The sequence below is a fragment of the Microtus ochrogaster genome, chromosome 24 (assembly GCF_000317375.1).
Source record: "Microtus ochrogaster isolate Prairie Vole_2 chromosome 24, MicOch1.0, whole genome shotgun sequence".
NCBI lineage: Eukaryota > Metazoa > Chordata > Mammalia > Rodentia > Cricetidae > Microtus > Microtus ochrogaster.
The window spans coordinates 17,325,926-17,349,453 of NC_022024.1; the positions used below are offsets into that span (position 1 = coordinate 17,325,926).

The following is a 23,528-nucleotide window of genomic DNA, read 5'->3' on the forward strand; positions in this document are numbered from 1 at the left end:
ATTAAACTGTCTGCACAGTAATGTGAAAACAAAGGATTCTCATCAACCTAAAGACGTGTGGTAAGACACAAGGATTCTATACTTGAGAGAATTGGTCCATGTGCGTGTGTGGGGTCATTTTCAATAGAGCATTACTTTGGCATGGGGAGAGATGCTGGTGCTCTCCTTCCTCTCTCTAAACTCACCTACAAATAAAACATATTTTCTTCTTTAAAAGATGGACAAAATGCAAACCCCCACAGGAAGGAAACGACATGTCCTTACACTGTCATATGACACCTAGGAAGACATTTCCACACTAGAGACTGACTCATTTAGCACATATGCCTAGGTACAGATAAGGCCAAATACAATCACACTCAGAGGTCAACATGGAAAGACATAGGCTCTCAGTTTCTATATACCCTCCCTAGGTTACAAGTCTATCTATTGAGATCTGATCCAACTACTTCCCTCTTTAGAATCAAAATTTAGACTTGGGGAGGGAGAACACGAAGGAATGAACTCATATGCACCATTTAGCTAATTCCTTAGGTAGGATGGCAGTAGGCAGCCTCTCTCATCTCAGGGGATGGATACAATCGCATCCTAAATTCTTTTCAGTCTCTCCCCCGTCATCCACACACATGTGCATGCACACACATACTCACACAAATACATGTGATTTCTCACATTGACCAGTATGGTTGTTAACTAGTAGTAGAAAATAATAGGAAATCCTAAAAACTCTCAATATTCCACTTGAGAGGAGACTAAATATGACTCCTTCCCAGGTAAGGAACAGCTTGTCTGACATCATTTTCTACTCAGAATAAGTCATTCGGAAACACCTGACTGCAGGATTGTTGGATGTTCTTGGGATATCAAATAGGGTAGCCCTGAAATGACAAGAGGAGCGATGGGTACATGCATTGTGGTAGGATGTGTTCCCGTTTTCCAGCCTGCTGTTCCATTTTTACAAACTTAAAGATAAAGACAAATGAAGACTACATTTGAAATGAACAAACCAAAGTGCACAAAAACACATACTTGAGTGCATTTATGTTATAAGAAATTCAGAGTTTTTTTCAGCAATAAATGGAATTTAGCTGAACAAAGATGTCTTTCTTCACAAAACCCCAAACATAGGATTTTTTAGGCATAATCCTATTTGAAAGGGGAAAAGACAAAAACTGAGATAGGTAGATTCTAATAAAAAAAAAGAGTAAACCAAACAAAGCTCTTTAATAAAGAAAGGGGATTTTTCTAAGACTTTTGCAGTGCTATTCAGTGCGGTCTCAAAGAAACTCATCTTGGTCTCATTTCCAGACCCATTGAATTACAGACATATTCTGTTGAATGTCAAAGTGTAAATGGTCCTTTTTTAAGCCGAAATAGATAAACTTGAAAAAGAAAAAAGGATAGACTGCTATCACATGAAATGGCCGCTATAAAAATGCCCCCATGGACTTGGAAGTCTTCAGACTCTAATTGCATAACCGTCCCCTTGAGGAAATGGCAATGTCTAAGGACAAGCATCTCAATTTCCCTTGAAAACTCACTAATACCTCTTTGTTGGTTTTCACAGCAAGAAAAACTGGGGGACATCTGCTTCTCCCTCCGCTACGTCCCTACTGCTGGCAAGCTGACGGTCGTCATCCTGGAAGCGAAGAACTTGAAGAAGATGGATGTAGGTGGCTTATCCGGTGAGTCCGAAATGACTATTGATTGTTGTAATCACTGTTCCGCCGTGGAGACTGAAGGCACAGCACACATGCTACGCCCCACACACACACTCCTTAACTGATCACAGTTCTCTCTTCTACGGAGTGGGATTCAGCCAACACAGTGCCCCAGGAAGCCACGCTCCGATTATTGGCAAAGACAATGAAATCCATTTTCTTTCCCCATAGCCAAAGTAGCAGTTGTCATTTCTATGTTATTGAGAGCAAAAACTGTGGCTTTTATTTCAAAGGCAATGCCTGCGACAAATTATAGTTTTGAGGATTTTTTTAATTCACCCTTGGTATTAAAATTTGTATTTTACCTGAAACTTACTAATTAGGTATTTTCTAACCTGACATGATTTTTATAATACTTTTATAAAAAGACAGCATTTCAAATCCATACAAGCGTCTTTAAGAAGAAACTCAGGAACGGTTTGTATAATTCATTGAATTCTACAGCTTAAGACTAGGGTGGAGGAGGGGAGACTTTGGGCTTGAAAGTTTCATGTAACCCAAGCAGGACACAGCATAGTCAGTGATGGGGACTCTTCTACAAAGCAAAGTCAGCTCAAGGTCTGTCACTTCCAGGACTGTGTGTCATTTTTTTTCTCCTCTGTGTGGTTAAATCAATTATAATTTTAACGTCCCAGTAAATCATTAGGCGTGAGGGGTTTTCCTGACACATCACAAGGTCATCACAACAAGATGACAGTTGTCATTGTTTCTAGCTATGGAGTTACAAACATGACTTCTTATTCAATGTTTTTTTTATTTAAAAAAAAAAAACATTCTAAAGATCACAGTGATGTAGCACAGTGAGTTTATAAGCTGAAACAAAACAGCTAAAAATCGTTGAAGCTGAGTTCTACTTATTGACCCAGTGATTCTGCAGCCAAATTCTCCTGCTCTCAACATTTATTTCTCTCTGTGAATAAGGGAACTCGAGGAAGATGTATCCTTTTATGTCACTAGGACCCTACTTAATGTCTTGCTTCCACTACTAATAGTAGAACTGGGAAATTTTTAAAGCAATAAGCACAGCTCCTCCTAAAACCATGTAGACTATTTTATGGGCTGATTTGTAAAACATATGCACAGAAAAGTATTAAACATTTTACAATTCTAGTTTACTCCCAGATCACAAATTAGTATCCCAAGGAGACTTAGGATGCCTTTGACCTTTCTCTTTGGCTAAGTAGCCATGGCCCATTAGATCTGTAGCCCTCATATAAACCCCACTCCAAACATCCATGTGACTCCTCGCCTCCTGTTAAATGCTGTCTCAGCCTCCCTCCTAATCAGCCCTGTATTATTCTCTAGAGAGCACCACAACAGCTTCACCACAATGCTAGCAATGTATCCTCCTCGTGACTTTTTTCTGGAACTTCCAATGACTTCCCAGCACCACTAACAGCCATTTCAACCATCCCTTTTCGAGACTGCTGTCCCTTTCTGTCCTGACCTCCTGACCAGCCATCCCTTCTCATCTTCAGGGTCTACACAAGGGAAGCTGGTCTCGCAGGTTCTATCTGAATAGTTACAGGCACATGCACAAGCTCACTTGGCAACCCAGCAACAAAGAGCACCAAGGACAACTCCCAGTTCCTGTCACACTAACTTAGCATCATGACATAAGAGAGGCACAGCCAGAGGTCAGATTTAATTCCATATCCATCAGTTTGCAGTCTTTTTTTTTTCTTTTTTACTAAAGAAAAGCAGAAAATTTATGGATGCTTCAGAACCCACAGCACCTACCTCCACCCCCATATTTGAATTACCTGGAATGATTCTCATCATTAGCAAACCCTAATTTTAAGGGCTTCCTGCTGCCGGTAGAATTAAATCATAATTACTCTAATCACCTAAACGTAGACTCTTTCAGGCTGCGCCATTCTGCATCTCATTTTAGCCAATGGACCAACACGCTCATCTCCTAACAAGCAATGGGACATGCTGCTTCCATCCCTAGACAAGCTCCTTCATCTGGAATTCTCTTTCGTCCAACAATGTCTAGCTAAATCCTCTTTTTTTAGGCCCCGATTACCCAGCAAATACATTCTGTGACTTGACTTTGAGTCAGGCATCGTGCGGAGCAACGGGTTTGCAAATCATGGATGAGATGGTCCAAAGACTGTACTAAGTTTTCTTTCTAATGTAGAGACACAGACCAAAAAAAAAAAAGCCAATAAATCAATAGAGTATACAGGGTCCTGGGATGTCAGAAACATTAGGTAGAAGTGAAGCAAGGAGGTGACATTCCAAACAATAGGACAGAGATGAGGGAGTGAGCCATGGGTTCAGATGGGGAAGGAGAGGTTTAAGCATGGTAGGACCGCCTTTTCTGAGCCGTCTAGGCAGAACAAATCTGTGTCTTTTTAAATTGCCAAAGGGGTTTGTTTACAATCCTCTGACACCGCGCTTCTTTCTCACTAGACTGTTCTGTATTTACATCTCCCACAATGCTCTCACTGACGGCTGGCACTGTGCATAGCTGCTGAATGAATAATGAATTATTTACCAAGGAGCTTGGGGCCTGAAAACAACAAGTCTTGCATTGCAAATCTGCTTAACCTACTTACCATTAAGGAAACTTTTAAGCACTGAATGGGTCGTGTCAGAGTAAGCTGACCTATGCGCAAAGAGACCACAATTATGTAAGCTCTCATTCCAAGTGATCCAAATGCCAAACAACATTAGCCAGAAATGGCTTGGTAAGTGGAACCACAGCTGGCTCTTCTGCCAGGGTTGAAACCACACTCTGTGACGACCCACAATCCGACTTTGTTCGGAGGTCCTTGAGTTCAAACTCTGTGAGCCTCCATCACAGAGGCCCATGTGTAGACACTGGACGGGTTCTTTCTTTCCTCAAGGCCTCAGCTGCATTGCTTATGAAGCCGAAGTGCTAAGAAGACGCTGTTCATGAGAAGTGAGTTAGGGAGAGAAGTAAGAGAGCTCCCCAAATATCGCCATGGTTATTTCTGTTAGTCACCGCATCCAAGCTACAAAATGGGAAAGCAATGGGTCCTTTAGCCAACTGCTTGGATTGGTCAGGAGAAAGACTCGGCTATTTGCTAGACACGTCAGATCAGATCGGGATAATCAGGAGGCCAGGTTTTAGACAGGCCCAGAGTGAATTCAGACAAAATGAGGCGCCTATCAATACAACATGGGAGGAAATAGGAAACGGGCGTTTTAAAAAATGCTTTTCTTACCAGTCTCTAGCACGATCAGCCAGCTTATTTCTTACTATGTTCACTCAAATGGGTGGCAAAAGGGTTTTGCCTGCATCAGACTCTCACATAGTAAATGATCAAAGTGCCTGCCTTTCAGGCTCACAATGGCAAGTGGGACTGGACTATTCATAATTCTGCAGCACATTCAATTTTTACATTTGTTCTTGAGAATTTTTCACATGAGAACAGTAATTATATCATTGTACTCCACCCTGACCCCTAACTCTTTTCATGTCCCCTGTCCCCCCTGCAAATTCCCTATCTTGTCTTCTTTATTACTATTACACCTATATATGTAATATATATTTGTATATATGCACATACATACATAGCTATAAATACAACCTGCTGAGGCCATTTGGGGGTTACATGTCTGTGTTTAGACCTGGCCACTTAGGGTTGACTAACCTGTCAGGGTATTCATGCCAGAAGATTGAATCTCCCTGTGTGAGTGTTTAAAATAATAAACTCCATGCTGCCAGGCATGGTGGCACAGACCTTTAATCTCAGCACTTGGGAGGCAGAGGCAGTTCAAGGCCACGCTGGTCTATAAAGCAAGTTCCAGGATAGCCAAGACTATACAGAGAAACCCTCTCTCAAAAATAAAGAAATAAATTGTAAATAAAGGTGGGGAGTGGATCTCTCTTCTATTTTTTTGTTCATGAATATTACCAAAAAAATAAAAGTTCTGAGAAAGACAAGACAGGGGAGAAGTTGAGCATTCCTATCTTCTTACGTGGAATATTTCCAACATACTGTTTAGCTTTTCCTACACTCCCTTCAAGATGGAGAACATGGTTCTAAGGTTCCTCCCTCCACTGTCTGGAACCAAAACGTGCAAGTCCTCAGAAGGGGTAAGGCTAAAAACGGAGCCTGAAAGGGCTGTCGAAAATTAGAGCATCCCCGAAACTGGGAGACGTTAGTAAGTAGAAATCACTGGGACTATTCCCACTCAATTAGCTCTCCCTGTCTCGTCCTCTCAGAATCACAAGTTGATTCTCTCTTCTCATCTGAGACTTCTGGCAAATTATCCTCCTTGCCTGGCTCCATATGAAACAGAACGTCACACCGTAAAGTTCTTCTAGCCCTGGCTCCCTGCAGCGAGCCCACCATAGACTTCCTTCTTCTGTCATTTCATTGCCAGAAAACCCTGTCCACATTAAAAAAGGACAAAGGGGGTTATAGTCTTGTTCCCTTGATGAGGCTTAGATTCACCTAACATTTGAAAAAAAAATGTGTGTGTGTGTGTGTGTGTGTGTGTGTGTGTGTAAAAGCATATAAAGCATGGGAAAGAAGGTTTGGGGAACCCAGGAAACGGGCTGGTACCGTGAGCATCTGTTCCCATTAAGGAGCAGGAGAGGAGGCTAAAAGAAGGGTCGCATGAACGCTGAGAGGTTCAAGAAGCAACAGCAGCTGAGCAAGTATAGCTTAAAGCATAGGTTCTCAAACTATGGGTCGATATCCAATTTGGGGTCAAATTACCCTTTCCCAGCATTCAAAATGCAGATATTTACATTACAATTCATAACATTAGCAAAATTACAGTTAGGAAGTGGCGGAGAGATAATTTTATGGTTGGGAGGCCCCACAACCTGGGGAACTGTATTAAAGGGTTGTAGCACTAGGAAGCCTGAGAACCACTAGTTTCAAGTGTCCCCATCATCGTTTTTTCTGCTTCACCACTGCCTTTTGTCCTCGTCCCCAGTCTACTTTCGGCCATCCCCAATCCAAGCTTGCCACCAGCATTGTGACAAGCCAAACTCTTGATCCCAAACTCTTGATGCTGAGGGCAGGAAGATCTGAGTTTTTATACTCGCATGGATTCCCATGATGAGATCCTGCCTTCAAAAATTAACTAACTTAATTAGCAAGCAAAGAAATGGATAAGAACAAAAGGCCTGGCTACAGGAGATGTCTATTTCAGATAAAGAGCACAATGAACTTCAAGAAGCAGCGACTATGAGAACAAGGAGTAAACAAGGAGAAAGAGGGACTGATGCCGGCGAAAGGTTAATGTGCAAGACAGATGCACATATCTACACATAAACATACACAAACACATATACATTATTTGCTATAAAATACTCCATTTTAATTGTTTATAACTTTGTTTTTCCTCAGTCTGCTTTCCCACCATCCTACAAGTTTCCTTAGGAAATATAGCCACACGGAAGCACTCGATTCCAAAAGAGCAGCGCACCGTACTCCAGGTACCCATTAGATTCCCTATAAAAACCATGATCGGCAGAGAGAAATCATTCCCTTAAGGCAAAATTTATCAAGAGGTGACATTTTGACTAACTCGGTCAGAATCACTGGAAGAAATGTTGAAGTTTAGCATTTCAAGAACCACCTCAATCCCAGTTCTAGTGAGAACCTGAGGTTTTTTTTAACTTTATTGATTCTTTGGGAGTTTCGTATCATGTACCCCAATTCTACTTACCTCCTGGTCTCCCCTTACCCCTACAGCACACACACGCACGCACGCACACACACACACACACACACACACAAGAAATTTAAAAAAAAAAAGCAAATCAAAGCAAACAGATAAACAAAAAAACAAGAACAGAAAAACAAAAACAAAAAACAACCCTCTTCACTCCTCCATCTTTCCCACCTCTTCTTTCATCCTGGTGGCATTGGGAACCCCAGTGTGTCACACAGTATAAGCTTTTGTCCAATCAACTGTACTAGCAGATATTCATTGCCGTGAGTCACTGGTCTGGTTCAAGGCCTCTGGTTTCTGGTACAGCAGCATCACTGGGAACTCCTCTGGAATATCCCATGGCTGCCCAGAGTCATGGAGATCCTGCAGGTATCATTCTATAAGACCAGTCCCTTCACAAGCTTTAGCGGGTTGGGGTAGATGTTAGGGTGGGCCATCCCCAGACCGGAGTAGTAGCTGAGCTGGTCAGTCTGGCCACTGGAGCCACCACCTCAGGCAAGGGGGCAGAGTCAGCTCCCCTATGCTAACGACCTCATGAAAACAGTGGAATTTTAAACAAGCCACTCTTGTGTGTCTTAGTCATCTTGAACTCCAAAACAACACCTTAAAAGCTTAGAATGTATATCATGATTTTATTTGAGATCTTTGTCAGCCAAGTCCTAAGGTAGAATTTTGTTGTTGATAATACAGGGGGAAAAAATACATCCTTTGTCCTACATACAAGAATTTTCTCAAGTCAAAGGTTGTTATTTCATTTAGGAATCTTATGTCCTCTTCCCGAAAAGTGTCCTTGACCACATGTTAAATTGTCGTCTTCTTCCCCCTCCCGAATCTTTCACTGAAAGAGGAGACAAAGGCAGACATTTCCTCTTCAGGTTCTGTAATCATTTCCTAACACCCTTGACCACCTTCCTGTCTGTCCATCTATTGGTAATGAAAGCATAACAAAGAAAACTGCTCCAAATTCAATTGACTTGAACTAAAAGCCACTAGTCTGGGAGCTAGGCCAATAAATAAACAGGCAGAAACTTATTTGAGCCAATTAGATAGGGATATGCAAATTAATTGGCCATGATATCAGGGTCAAGCAATAACATGCAAATACCCTGGCTTCTTATTGAGCTAATGGGACAGGAATATGCATAATAAGTTGGCAATGATGTCAGAGGCTTCATCATAATTTTAGGCTTGAATGTTAAGTATAAAATTAATTCTGCAACATTTCAAAATGCTTAATTATAATTTTGATAAAAATAAGAGGAAGCCCTGAGAAGCGAACAGACTGTTCTAAAAAGGAAGTGACAATTCTCAAAACTGAGTTATTAAAGAGAATTATAAAGAGTAGGAGTCAAGCCCAGTGCACGTTGAGAAGCAGGCACAGTTGTAAGTAAAACAGAAAGAAGAGAACGGTAATGCCTCAGGGACCGAGCAGCTTCAAGGAAGGAGAAGGAGGTAGTACAGACCCTGAGACCACACTAAAATCAAGCGGCAGGCTGAGATCCAGTCGGGGAGAACAGTAAGAACGACACTTCCTGTAAGCTCTGTAGCCATCAGGGATTCACCATATATCCCATGAGGTCCCATTCTCTGTCAGGCATCATACCTCCGTCATGTGAGTCACATGACAGTTACACAACACTTTGGAGGTAGATTCTATTTTAACGCTCTATGTGTGTTAGCAGATTTAACCCCTATTCCAAACCTGTGAGATGGCAGACTATTTCCAATGCTATTTTGCTGATGAAGCCAAACCACGGCACAGTAAACAACTTGCCCCCAGTCACAGAATCTGTATTTGGCTCAGCTAAGACATCAACGCAAATAGTAGTCTGTCTTCACACTCAGTTAATTAAGCATGACTTCTATGTCCCACCAAGAGTCAACCTGAAGAGCAGCTGACTAACTATATTACGGATTGAAAGACATCTAAAACTTCCACTTGATTTCAAATCATGGGCGTCACTGTATAAATTACTTGGTTGCTTGTTTCGTGTCCCTTGGATACTTACACAGTAAAATTGGAATTAGTGAGTCTATAAGACTAGATCGCAGAAATGAATAAGTTGCCATGTTTCTTGGATAAAAGTGGTCATGCTCTTTAGGTGTGGGAATCTTTGCACACAGATGTAGGTGTTGTTTGAAACAGTGACACTCCAGACATATCAGAGGCACAGTAGAAGAGATAGTGTTGAACTTGGTGGGAAAGAGTCCCACCATAAGAAGTGCAAGCACCTTTTAGGTATGGGAAAATATCTAATGAAAATATTTATCTACTATTCAGCTTTATCGATGGCTGGTTCTAGCAGAGAGGGTGTGGCAGGTCTGGAAAGCAGACAGTATCATATGAATACAAGTGATTCCTATCTCCATAAATTGCTACCAGATTCTATGGCTCCAAGTTACATGTTTAAATATTGAAAAATTTTAGCTGAACCAAAAATAATTGACAAGGAATTGAATTTGCAATAAACTGCTTAACATGAGAGTGAAGATGAACAAGGAAATTCTTTGGGAATCTCTATTCGTCTCACTGACCCATTCCAAAAACCCCACTCAGATATTTTGCTGGAAACTCTGCTTCAACCCCACGTCTGCCTCTCCAGACCCCGCCAAAGAGCGGTTCCTTCCCGAGACACTCAAGACCACGCCTACAGGCTATATAAGACCTGGACCCTAGACCTGCCGTTGCCGAGAATGTTTTGCTTTGCTCTGTTTATTAAACCTGGTTTTATTAATTCAGCTGGATTTGGTTGATTGTATCAGCAGAGAAACCCACAACCGGGGATTTTCAAAATGCTTATCAAATATTACAAAAAAAATCCACAGATGGAGATGTAGAAGTGACCCCTTCAGCAGTCCCTGCTTCTTTTCCTAGTCACCTTGAATCCCTACTTTGAAATCCCCTGCTTCCAGGCACTGACTTCTGAAGCTCAATGAGTCCATGAAAACATCCTTACTCCAAACACAGAATAGTTTGAGATAGTTCATTAGCTGTTTCTCCAAGAGATCCACAAGTTGAAGGCTCCTTTAGTGCTACTCAAGAGAGGCAAAGTGGAACCGTTAGATCATGGGACCAAAGGTTGGATAACTAGGATATTGGGGTCCAAGATCCTTTTCTCCTTGCTTGTCAGCTGCCATGAGCTAAGCAGCTTTGGTCCCCCCTGTGTTTTTCTACTGTGATGTTCTATCTCACCCCAAACTGTGACATGGAAACTTCCAAAAGCAGAGTGAAGCTAAACCTAAATTGTGTAGCTCAACTATTTTTCTTCACAGGACCAGAAAGTTACCATACATTTCATTATGGGAAATCGTAGAAATAATTCGCAAGGAGAGAAAATTATAGTCCAAATTAGATTATGGAATTATAGAGTCAATGTAGGGTTCGTGTTCTTCTAGAAGATTCTTTAAAGATGAAAGGAAAATGGCCTGCCTTTGTCCATATGTGGAGTCCACACAGTTACAGCCACCCACCTCAAACAGACGAGGGTTAAATGACTAGCCACCAGAGAAGGGCAGCCTAGACAGGCATCAAGGGGTTGTCTGTGAAGACAGGCTAAGAAGTTTGGGACTTTGTAGTCTGGGAAAGGAAAGCAGAGCACAGACATGATGAAAGTTGTAAAATCATGAAAGATAGAGGCAGAGTAATACCCGCCTGCCCATTCCATCCTAGACGTAAGAAGTGACCCTGACGTTTGAAAGAAAACAGATGAAAAGAAGGGCCCTTCAGAGGGATCTCAAAGGTACCTTTCCACTCAGGAATTTTTTTGTCAATTTTTCTTGGCTACCTTAAAGTTGGATGGCAAAGACGAGTTGAGGATCTGGGACAGACAGAAAAATAAGGCAGGAATCGGTCGATGAGATTTTCCTGCCGCATCTTAAAGGAGGACATTGCTAAGCCTTTCGTATTGTCTTGTCAGAACCAGTTCGCACCACACCTTTGCAGGAAATGCTCCACTGCCCTGGACCTCACTGTCTAGCGCAGAAGATTGTGTGCCTGCCCTTTTCCCCCCTCTCTCAACTGTTCCCTCCTCAATCAGTCCACAGAAAAGGAATGGGGAGGTTTGGAATTTCTAATAACTGAAATAACAAGTATTCCCAACCACTCCTATTTTTAAACATGGAACAAAAGTCGGTGTTGTCTCTTTCTTCCTCTCATAAGGTTTGAGATTCCTGTTAGCCAAAGCCTCCAACACCGTAATGACAGAAGCAGAGAAATATGACAATCTCATAGAAATATGGCAATGACCCATTCCGGAGCTCTGCAGTTAAGAGCCCGCCCTCAACACTCTTCCTAAAGGCTAAAATTCAGTGATCAGCACTGACACGATGCAGCTCACAACTGTTCTCAACTTCTTCTTTCTTGCCAGCCTTAGTGGTTTAAAACAAAAGAGAGAGATCAAGAGATAACAGTTGCATAAACTCTCACACATTCCTGTAGTCACATCTCAATGATGGTCAGAAAGACACTGTCCAGGGAAGAGGCAAAGGCAGAGGAAAAGCCTCTGATCGCATCTTGTGCCCAACACGAGAGGACAACGCAAGGTTCAGTATGACGGGGCTGCTACTTTCTGGACTATCTTCCTCAGAAGTCAGAAGAGCATAGCCCTTGGGACTTTCTCACGGCCTTGCTTGGGCTGTACACTATTCTCAGGGTCTCCCCCTCTATTGTTTTCCCCTCAAAGAAATGACCTCTAGTGTTGAGTGAAGAAAAGTGACTTTTTGACTTAAAAACATAAAATGGGATGTTATAAAACAGCCTTTATCTGAGACTAGAGCACAAAGATTGATGGACTTAAGAGATTCATAGATTTCAAATGATTAATGTCGGCCAACAATATGGCTATGTAATTAATTAACACGCTCCCCCCATTAACAAGAAGCCTAATGTACTTTTAGTGATAGTAGGCTTGCAGTAATATTGCACATACATATGTGACTGCGAGATTCCATATTTATCTACTTGATAGACTGCATTGTTCACAGGCTTCCATTTTCTGATTAATTAAGGAAAGAAATGTGTTCGCAAATGGCAGTGTTCCAAGATGCTTCTAGAATAACAGCTTTTAAATCATAAGAACACAAGAAATAAAGAGAAAATAAGCCACAGCCTCATCACTTTCTTTTAAGATGCAAATAAGAACCTCAGTGTCCCAGTGAGTCCCCATCTCCCGGTTCCCCTTGAGAGGTTGTCTTAAGGACATAACTTAAGATGTCATGTACTCTTCCAGATTTTCTTTTCTGCCTGTATCACTTAAACACACATACATGCGTGTATAGACGTATGTATGTATATACAAATATATGCATTGTATATAAATGAGATCATATCACACTCATAATTTTGGTCTGCCCCCTGTGGTGTGTAACAGATCTTCCAGACCATATGTATAAAGAGCTAATGCATCTATTGTTTTTATGGCATCTTTTTCTAGATATAGTATCGTATGTTTAGTAATATTTTTACCAATAAAACTCTATTTGGAAAACTAACTTAGCCAAAGGTTTCCAAACATTACTTGAAAAAAAATGAACTCTGGGATAGGAAGAAATGTAAAAAAGATTTCCAACTCCTCAACATCAAGTCAAGCCAACAGATTGAAAGAAAGATTTTCTCAGTACTCCTGTGATGCAGAAGTCCCTCCCTATGAGTAAAAGAAAGAAAGGCAGTGGGGAAGTCTTTGTTTTTCTAATATCCCTAAACGTGTTTGCTGCTCCTGCCTTTGCAAGTGGTTTCTGTGGCTGAAAGAGAGACCATTACATTTACACAGCCTCATCACGCATGAATAAGAAGGGATTTTAAAGTAAGATGCAATTATCCTAAGTTCAAAACCTAAAAAAAAAAAAAAAAAATGTTGTCTAAAAGACAACCAGTGTTGATTGCAAAGAGGGGCCCCCTACCAACCAGAAAAAAATCTAGTTGATCGACTTGTAAATTTCTAGACTTTCATCAACTATATTTGCAGGAATTTAAATCCATTAAAACACACTCCATCCAGCAGCATTGCTGATAGAAGTCTGAATAAACCCGTGACAGCCACTAGAAGTAAAAATAAACCTCTACAAGAGTCAAAGGCAACGTTTTTTCAGAGAATTTCCCAATTCCTGGCCTTACCAAACCACTTATTTGTAAGCTGCTTTTATATGTTACTTACACCAAAAACAGCTTGGTTTTTACAGCCCTGTAAAATACAAAGCAGACACCGGAAGTGAACCGCACTGTCTGTAACACAGGGGAGACACCGGAAGTGAACCTAGCCTGACCAGATCACTGGCAACAAAGCTCCTGATCAGTTCACCTAGAGATCTACCTTACTCTTCCTTGAAATACCTGTTCGTGCTTTGAGAATCTCACTGAAATTTTAAAAAAAAAAGTTCAGTAACAGAGATTTTAGAAGAGGCGCTGAACACTTATGAATTATGCAAGCTGAACTTTCATTTTAATAACATCATTAAAATGTAAACATCTTAAAAGCCTGCCTACAGGAGTTCAACTTTATCCAATGCTTTCTGGGCGCCCCGACCTTGCCAAAAGGCTTGCCTAAAGCATGATTTAACGGTTATTACAGGCCGGAGCCAAATCATGCAAATGCCAGTGTTTGTCCTTGCCTCTTTGGCTTCCAGTGGAGATGTAAGTCAGCTACGAACTGGGAGCCAACGGGGTGCAGTGGAAAAGGACCCAGACTGTACCACTGCACAATCTAAATCTAAATCACAATCTAAATCTAAAACAAATCTAAAACTCGTGACCTTTCAGACCTCAGTCTGCTCATCCATAAAATTGGGATGTTAAGCACAGCGTCAGTGTTGAGCACAGAAACTAGATACGAGATAACGTTAGGTGGAAGTTCTCCCTAGGAAGCATTGCATAACTGCCCGCTATTTCAAACAAGAGAACATTCTTAGTTAACTTGTGTGTGTGTGTGTGTGTGTGAAAGCTCGATTCTAGGAGAGTGTGCCTTTCTCCATAACTGACTGAGCTAGCACATCATGTCATGTGTATGGTTATTAGACGTTTGCTGCAGCAATATTTGCAATAGCCAAAAGAGTGGAGCCAACTTTGCTAAATGAAGGAACCATTTCCATACAGCCAAGGAACCAGCACTCTCAAACAGAAAGGGACAAACTTGGTATAGCTGGCAGTGTTTATCACCTCCAAAGCGACAGAAGACAAAGGGGTGATAGGCAAGCTCTGTGCCTTATATTGTTGGGCAGCTTGTCATTTAATTCTACTTTAATGAATTTCCTAAGAAATAAATATGAATGAGCTCACCGCATTGCTCTCTAAGCGACCTCGTCTAGGTTTGTGGATGAGTTTACGCAGGTTTTATGGTCTCTATTCTCTTCCTGCCTCCACTGCGGCCGCTTTCCTCCTTTGACTCTATACAACCATGACAGTGAATGAGGCGGAAAACAGATATTTCTATACCACATATTGTATCAATCAGCAATATGTAAAATTAGCCTGTGGGTCTGGAGCAAGTGGGCAGGAAGTAGGTACAGGATTTTAACGTATGTCTCCTCATTAACTGAACAGCAGACATGAGACCATCCAGAAACTAGCCCAGTAAACTCTCCTCTCCTGATAGCACTGAGCCACAATTTGGTAGAAGGAGCTGTGGGCAGGCCTGCTTTTCATCCCACCCACCTCCCGCATGGCTAGCTTAGCCCCGGAAATAATAACACGGAAACTGTATTCTTTTAAACACTGCCTAGCCCGTTAGTTCTAGCCTCTTATTGGCTAACTTTCACATCTTGATTAACCCATTTCTAATAATCTGTGTGGCACCACGAGGTGGTGGCTTACCGGGAAAGATTCAGCATGTCTGACCTGGCGGCTGGCTTCATGGCACCTGCCCTGGAGAGGAGAGGCATGGCATCTGCCTCACTTCCCTTCTTCCCAGCATTCTGTTCTGTCTCTACTCCACCCACCTATATTCTGACCTATCAGGCCAAGCAGTTTTCTTTATTAATTAACCAATGAAACAACAGATAAATAGAAGACCCACCTACATCCCAGTTCTTCACATAGTTCATAAGAAGACAGACAAGCTATATTTCTCAGTACAGCTGTTGCTCGGGATTTTGTTGGGAATTCGTGCCAGGCCCAACCTGATCAACTCTAGTGCATACCCAATAGCTGAGAGTGTCCAAGCACTATATACAAAACGGTCTAGTCTCTGCAGATAGCCTCTGCTGGCCCCATGTACACTTCACACTCCCTTTGGTTTACCTATCAATCCTGACGCACTGTAAATACAATGCAGACAGATGTTATATTGCTGAAAAATGGCAACAAGGAAAACTGTCTGTATATATTGACCACAAACACAATTTTGTAGTCAGTTATTGGTTGGATCCATGGAACCAGAAAGAAGACGTAAGCTGGTCGCCACCCTCAGCTCTCGAAGCCTGATCATTTGATTGTTTAAGACAGCAGAGTTCTCTTCCAAATGCTTCTTTTATGATAACATGGCCAAGGCAGACTCAGTGAACTGGGCAAACAGACAGCAGTAAAGAGAAAGGCTAGAGTCTATGTTTTCCTCAATATCGAGTCAGAACGTGACTGCCAGACCTACACACTCCCCTCTGTTGAGAACCACCATGAGCTGGAACCTGCAGCAGCAGCGTTAGTTTGACTAGAACTGGCAAGGTCTGGTCCCTGAGCAACTCCCTGTTGCCTTGCCTAATAATTTTGCCCCAGCTAATAAATACCTAATTTGATGCAATGAGTCAGCAGTCACTACTCATTGCTGTTGCATCACTCAAGGGTCAAGGTTTTAACTTTCACTCGGCTCTACAAAGCTTCCAACCTCTGTGACCCACACACGCATGCGCACATGCATACGCACGTAGGAAGAACAGCGCTCGTTCCCACTCCCAGCGTTTCCAGACCCTCTGACCCTCTTTAGCTTGTTCTCTTCTGTCTGAAATTTCATTTTCTCTAACACACTTGTCCTTGAGGCTGCACCCGTCCAGCCTCAAGTCAAACCATAGAGAAAATCTCTGCCTGGATTGTGCCTCAGCCCCGTAGCCTTCACCTAAGATGAATTGTTCATCTTGCTAAGAGAAAAGCCTGTTCCATCAAAGTATTTACTAAGAATCTATTTGAACTAGGGGGGGGGGGAGGAAAGGGGATTGTGTATTACTGAGTCCCAAGGCAAGATAAAATATTCCCCGTTTCCCTCCTTGATGGGTTATTTAGCTGATTGCTAAATGCGCCCACATCAGCACTGTTGAACTGTGCCTCCCTCAAACAACTAGCCGGCCTGATCCAAGGTTAAATCAATTGCTAAGGAAGCCTTCTCCGAGCAGCCCTACACCTGAGGACTATCTATGTTGCAGACTCGAGTGTTGACACGGAATGACACGGTAGGCAGGCACAAAATTCCAAGGTGCGTTTCGGTGAGATCCTCAAATGAAAAGCTCCCCACAAATGGACTCTGATCAAGGCTGCTTCCCCACACCCCTAGTAAAGATGGTTTTAGTATCCACACAATAGCGTTCAGTGCCAGGGAGCTAAAATTTATTATGCGAGTTAAAATTAAGAAAGAGTGCTATCCTTTAGCCAAATTTTATAGAGAAGTGTCTTGTAAACCTCTCCCTCAGACAGCATACCATATATAAATTTTTGGCTCATAACAACCAGTTGAAATTCATGCAGAGCTAATCATTAAAAGACGCTAAAACTTAATATTTGGTTGCAAACAAGGTATTAGATGTATTGTTTTTCATCCCAGGGGAGTCAGTGAGAATACAGCCCTTTCTTTTTATTTCTGTTGGCTCTGTATACGTGGGCCTTGATATTCCCTCCTTGTCTTCTTATCCAGATTTCAAAATGATTTAACCTGAAATGTAAAACAACAGTGCAATCATATTATCGACTAAGATCATTCATTTTTAAGCTGAGTCTCCAGCCACGGAGCTCCTGCACTCTGTGCTGAGGGGCAGGGATGCTACAATCATTTCTAGTAACACATTTAACTAGAGGGACATTAAGTTTCTAAAGCAAGCGCAGCGGGGAATCGGGGTCGTGCGAAGGGCAGACACAGCATCAGCCAAGAACTATTGTGGAATTGGAGCTGTAGAAACTGCAAAAGGAGAGACAAAGCAAACACAACAAACGTCTGGAAAGAGCTGAACACGGAAGCTGTCTATTGGAATGACACGGATCTGGACGAGACCCAGTGGGTATGCACAGTGCGGATCCATACTTGGTTTTCTCCATTTTAGTTCCTAAAAAGACCCGAGGCAAGTTTGTAAGGACTGTTAAGGTTTACCATTCCCAGCTCCAATTGTCATCGATTAGGGGGCTTACCTGTGCAGCCCCCTACACTTCCATTTCTGCCTGAAAAGTTCTAATAAGAGATACCAACTACCCTAAAATACCATGAAAGAAAGCATCCATCAAAAACGTAGAGTATTTGGTTTTGTCCTTAAAAGGGGGGAGGACCTTAAAAGGGTACCAGCACAATAGTAGCTGTGATCTTGTGCTAAGCGTTCATTAATTTGAATTTGTTTAGCAGTAAGCCTAACCATGAGTTCAGTATCATTATCCCTAAAGACAAAAACAAAGACTAATGCTTGGAAGTCAGCGGCTTGAACCAACTCCGAGAGTGAGGAAGTAGCAGGATCCAGCTCCTTGCTGCAACCCCTCTGCTATCCAAGGCAGCCTGGGACCCCACCACATCCCACTGTTTACAGCATGTCACTTCAGTTGGCCATAATCCCAGGCCTAGAACAGAACGCTGCACGGTGATCATCCGCTGACTCACGATTAATGCTATCCATAGATGATTTCTACAAAGTGACGGTATCCAACTGTGCCTGCAAATGCCACCACGTGCGCATCCCAGCAACTCTCTGGATAAACAGCAAACGCCCTAATGAGCACAAAGCGACGGCATTTCTTCCACTCTTTCTTATTTCTGCTGGAAATAATATCCAGAAGGAATTTGTGTTCTTTTCGACGATAACACCAAAAGGGGAGGGGAGAGGTTGATGCTTACAAGTTTATATGATACAGAAAGAGCAGGCGGGGGAGCAGGGAGCAGGGACTCCCCAGGGGGAAGGCAATCACAGGCAGCCCCTCAGTTTTTCTGGGCAGTTTTAATTGCCTCTTCATCAGAAATCATGCCTCCAGTGGGTGAGGTAAAGAACTTTCCTGCATCATGTTTTTCTCTGCCTTTCGGCTCCTCCTTTTTCAGCTTGCCAAAAGGCAGTGGAGGAAGTTATTAGATTCTAGAAATATCCTAGATATGCCCATTTCATCTCTGCCACCCTTTACCTCTTGTCCTATACACATTGTTCTCATTGATCACTGGGTGCTGTGTTTTTTGACTGTGTCCAGCAAATGCCGTTTGTCACCCAAGAGACTGAGTTATTTTGTCTTTAGCGGTGATGGGTGCCATCACTGTTCTTCGCTCTGTGGCCCAGTGGTATGACTGCTTCTCACCATTTTCCCATGCTAGAGATCAGTTGCTCCTGTTCTGGAAATGCTTTTTTTTCCCCCAGAGACACTGCTTAATTCACTCTTGTGTGGCCGTCACCTAGCCACGCCTAGCGTGTGCAAGCCCCACAAGGAAGTTGAAATGAGCCAGTTCATTGTATCCCCAATATTGAACATACAATGTGAAGTAAAGTAGACTGAACTAGAATCATAAAAAAAAAAATCAAAATGAACTGAATGAAATATTTTAAGGCATTTTCCCTGGGTTGAATCCAGAACACTACAAAAAAAAAAAAAAAGTGTTGTACTGAAGTAAGATTATCCAGCTGTAGCAATTGACCATTTGATTAGCACACTGTAGCTGTGATGAACATGATGCTATTTGATCAGTATCTGAAATTACAGTGAGGTCTCTATGCTCTGCTGGTAGATATAGTCTAAATTACCATATATTTAAAGAATGGCCAGGAAACACAAACTGTATTAATAATTCCAAAGACAGCAAGTGGAATATAAGGAACATAAAATAACAGTCTTGGTTATATATACAGGAGGGTCGTTCCCAAAAACTTGATCTTTCTGGGCCTAGGATACCTTCGTGGTCCAGGCTTCGCTGTGACCTTGGGAGAAGGGAATGTCAGATCAACGGTGGCAACCCACATATACCCAGACTACACAAACCCCACACATTGTCTTCTTCTCACGTTAGTTCAGACTCCTAAACCTCACTCTACCGGTGCACCCAGTTCAATCTGGATCTGACCTAGCACTGGGCACACGAAGTTGCATCAGTAAGACAGACAGTAGTAGACAGGCAGCATGTGCACATGATTTCAACACTTTGGAAGTTGCAAGTGGAGGGTACGCAGTTCTAGTTAACTGGAGGGGCAATAAAGGGAGACCCTGTCAAAGAAAGAGGGGGGAGAGGAGAAGAGGGAGGGAGGGAGGGAGAGAAGGAAGGAGAGAGAGAGACAACAATATTGTAACATTCCTCCTTTTTGTCTTACTAAAGACACAAAAATATATTGCCTCAATTTTTCTCTTTAAAAATCAATTACTCGTTAGCCCAGAAGAGAGCCCGGTAATCTATCAGTGTGAGACCTAATTTTAATGTAAAAATAGTATACATGCTAACAAGTGGTAATTGCTTCATAAATCTTGGAAATACTGTCATGTTTTCAGAAGAAACTGAACTTTTAAAAAATTGCAACAAGCTAGGTTCGTTTCGGAGTTCTCAGTGCCACAAAAGAACTAGGATCCTCTGAGTAGCTGGAGGGCTTCTCGCAGGCGTTTGAAGGACACAAGTCGGGAATCATACACATGGTACATATGTAAACCTTCATCTACTAAGTACCACTGTCGGCCAGAAGCAGAAGAGAGAAAGCTAAGTAAAATTCACCCCTAAAGACAGGGAACACTATACAGAACTAATGCCTGTGATTTAGATTAGAAGTGGCAAACTTATTCTTCAGGATACCAGGTAGTAAATATTTTAGACTTAGCAGCCCACGTGGATCCTTAGAGCATTCGGCTTTGCCATTAGAGAAGAAAAACAGCCAGAGACAGCATGGCACAAGCAGGCATGGCTCTGTTCCCGTAAAACTATTTCGAGCTAGGAATTTCATCTCATGAAATATTAATCTTCTTTTGATCGTTTTCCACGTTTAAAAATATATAAATCTTCTTAGCGTGTGGCCTACAAAAAACAACGTGCAAGAGACAGATGTGGTTGGTCCCCAGGCAGTCCTTTGCTGACCAACAGGACTTTACAGGAGTTCGGAAGAAGAGAATCCAATTCTGACTGGGAGCATGGAGGTCATGGGGATAGAACCTTCCTGGGGATAAAAATCCATCAGCTGAGGGCCTATATAGGTCCAGTGAATAGGTTCAGAAGACAGCCTGAGCAAAGGCAGGCCTCTGTGGAATGAATTGGGAGCACAGAGACACAACTGAGAAATGAAGTCAGAGATCAGCCAGGTCCAGGAGTCCCATCAAGGAAACCGAACCTTATGCTCAGGGTGAAGACAGGGCGCGGGCTGTTGGGATGGTCCATCGTGAAGGGTTCCTATGACAACATCCCAGCTGTGGCATAAGTCTTACCTGGGCTAGAATCCCAACTGTGCCACTCACTTAGATGTAGCCTCGAACATGGGGTTGTCCGCTGGTCCCCCGCACCCCCTTTCCTCCTCTGGAAACGGGGAAACAAAGCCTACCACACCATTTGACATCCTGTCCCTTTACCTGTGTGCTGCACTTAAAAAAAAAAAAAGTCCTAACCGTTTGCAAGGACATCACTGCTAACTCATTGCTTGGCTGACACTCTCGCTGGATTGCGGGACCACATCACCAGTGATGGTTAGCAAACACCTAGCACCGACTCAAGAGGGCTGATGAGTAACTGGGGAGGGGGCAACTAGCCACTCACAGAGCCAACACCCGACCAGCTTATTCCACCATAGTTTCTACCCACAATTGCTTTACAAGGATAACTCTGAGGCATCATTTCTTTAAAATCTGGGGGAACGTCACTGAGGGGGAAAAAAAATCAGTCCTCCTCTAAATAAATGCTATCCCAAATTAATTGTGTTTTCCTGAGCCAAGTTCTGGTTCCACTTCACTTTGGTTCATGGATATTTCTTCTACTAGTAAGGGATACTTCCTTCCAGAAGCTTTATTCATCTAGATGGGTAGTGTTCTCGTTTATGCTGCGCTAAATTTGAGGTGAGACAAGAGATTTTCGTTGCATGATTTATCAGGCTGGATTTTTAACTTAAGCATCAAGACAGCGTAAGAGGCCAACGCCATGAATGGGTTCCACTGGAACGCATGCTTCCCCTTAAAAATTGTCAAGGTTAAGACATCGCCTTGTAAATAAGAGAAATGTCCTTTATCTATTCGTTAGATTTTCAGAAATCTTGTTTTAAGGCAAACCAGACTACAACAATATCCATGTTGAATTTTCACTGACATTTCTCATTATTGTCATTAATAATAATGACATTATTGTTCATTCATTCATTCATTCCTTCATTCATTCATTCGTAACTACTAAGATCTACTGTGTGCTGTACTCTGCTAATCTTTCCATTTGGATATGTTCGTTTTTACTGATTTTTTTTTGTTTCTTTCTAGGTTTGGGGTGTTTTTTGAGGGAGGGGTGATTTGATTTTTTTGAGATAGGGTCTAACTGTGTAGCCTCGGCTTACAGGTTAGATTATAACCTGGTCTGCCTTGGAAGTCAGCATTCTTCAAACTCCAGTCTCCCAAGTCCTGGGATTAGAGGTGTGCACCACCACACTCTACGACTAAATAGCTCAAACCATGGCCACCAACTTGCTTTCCCTACTACGTGTATGGGAAACACATAAAGAGAAATAGAAAAAGGCCTTAATTTTAAGAAGCACTCTTCTAAAGCCGCTGTCATTCTATTTTCTAAGAGAAAATATTCAATTCTGAGTATATTTAGGAGAAATAATACACTCTGAGTGCATTGATTTGTGCCCGAGAAACCAGAAGAATGGAACCACGAAGCCTTGTTAGAGGTTCACAGTTGGCCAGGTTCAAGGGGACCGACAGCAGGCCCAGCTAGAGACACATTAGAGCTTTGTTACCAATGCGAACAAATGGAGGTGTCTGCCAGGCAGTTAAACACCAAACTAGCTTTGCACGTAAATATGGTGAAGTCCCACCTGTTTGCATCTTAACCCTGGCACGTTTATCTTCTTTCTCGCTTCCTGCACGTTTAGAGTCTGGTGTGTTGGCATGTGATTCATGTGCTCTTGGAGTTATCTAACTCTTAAAGCTCCCACTTCTATACAGCACAGGACTTTTTCTTGTCCTTAGCATTAATCCCCACGCAAGATTGGCAACCCGTCTTTACAGCACATCATACGCAAAATCCGTTGACTGTCAAACTCCAATCCCCTTCCCTAAGGGAGACTTCAGAGAAGATGGTACACAGTGCAGTGACAGTATTTCCCATCTTTTACTACCAAATAGGGTGGTGTGCATTGCCTGGTGGTCCAATTCACCTCCATGAACTTGGGGAGAAAGGAATTGATTTAAACAATCAAGCAAATGGTTAGTTGACTAGTGGCCTCCTCCTCTCCTTCACTAAGAGCAAGTCTGAATCTGATTTGCCAGTGAATTTCAGAATATTCTGATCCAAAAACCACTTTCTCAGGGTCAAAAAGCACATTTTGTTCCCTTCTTGGCTGTAAAAACAAAACAAGGCCCGCAGTTTAATAAATGCTTTGGTGACACACAGTGTTGTTAAGTCACCAACGTATGCCAAGTGTCAAGATTAGATTAAAAACTGGATCTGTAGTCATTAACCAATCCCAGGAACATGCTGGAAGGTTCATACACTGTACTCAACTGAGTACCATACTTGGGGACATACTGAATATCATAACTAAAAATGGATATTAAAATAGTTTATGCTGGGCGATGGTGGCGCACGCCTTTAATCCCAGCACTCGGGAGGCAGAGGCAGGCGGATCTCTGTGAGTTCGAGGCCAGCCTGGTCTACAGAGCTAGTTCCAGGACAGGCTCCAAAGCCACAGAGAAACCCTATCTCGAAAAACCAAAAAAAAAAAAAAAAAAAAAATAGTTTACAATATACCACCTATACTCACATGCATGTCCCAAATACTCACACAGAGACAGACAGAATCAGAAGACAGCTGATGGAC

At 42.3% G+C, this 23,528-nt stretch overlaps 1 protein-coding gene across 3 annotated transcripts in view; it reads left to right on the forward strand.

Moving 5' to 3' along the window:
• Syt1 (synaptotagmin 1) overlaps positions 1–23,528 on the forward strand; it is a 505,227-nt gene that overhangs the window by 417,344 nt on the left and 64,355 nt on the right. For all 3 annotated transcript variants that reach the window (XM_013350339.2, XM_013350340.2, XM_005358083.2), the window contains one exon: positions 1,568–1,685. In XM_013350339.2, the coding sequence (XP_013205793.1) occupies positions 1,568–1,685 (118 nt within the window). The remainder of the gene's footprint in view (positions 1–1,567; positions 1,686–23,528) is intronic.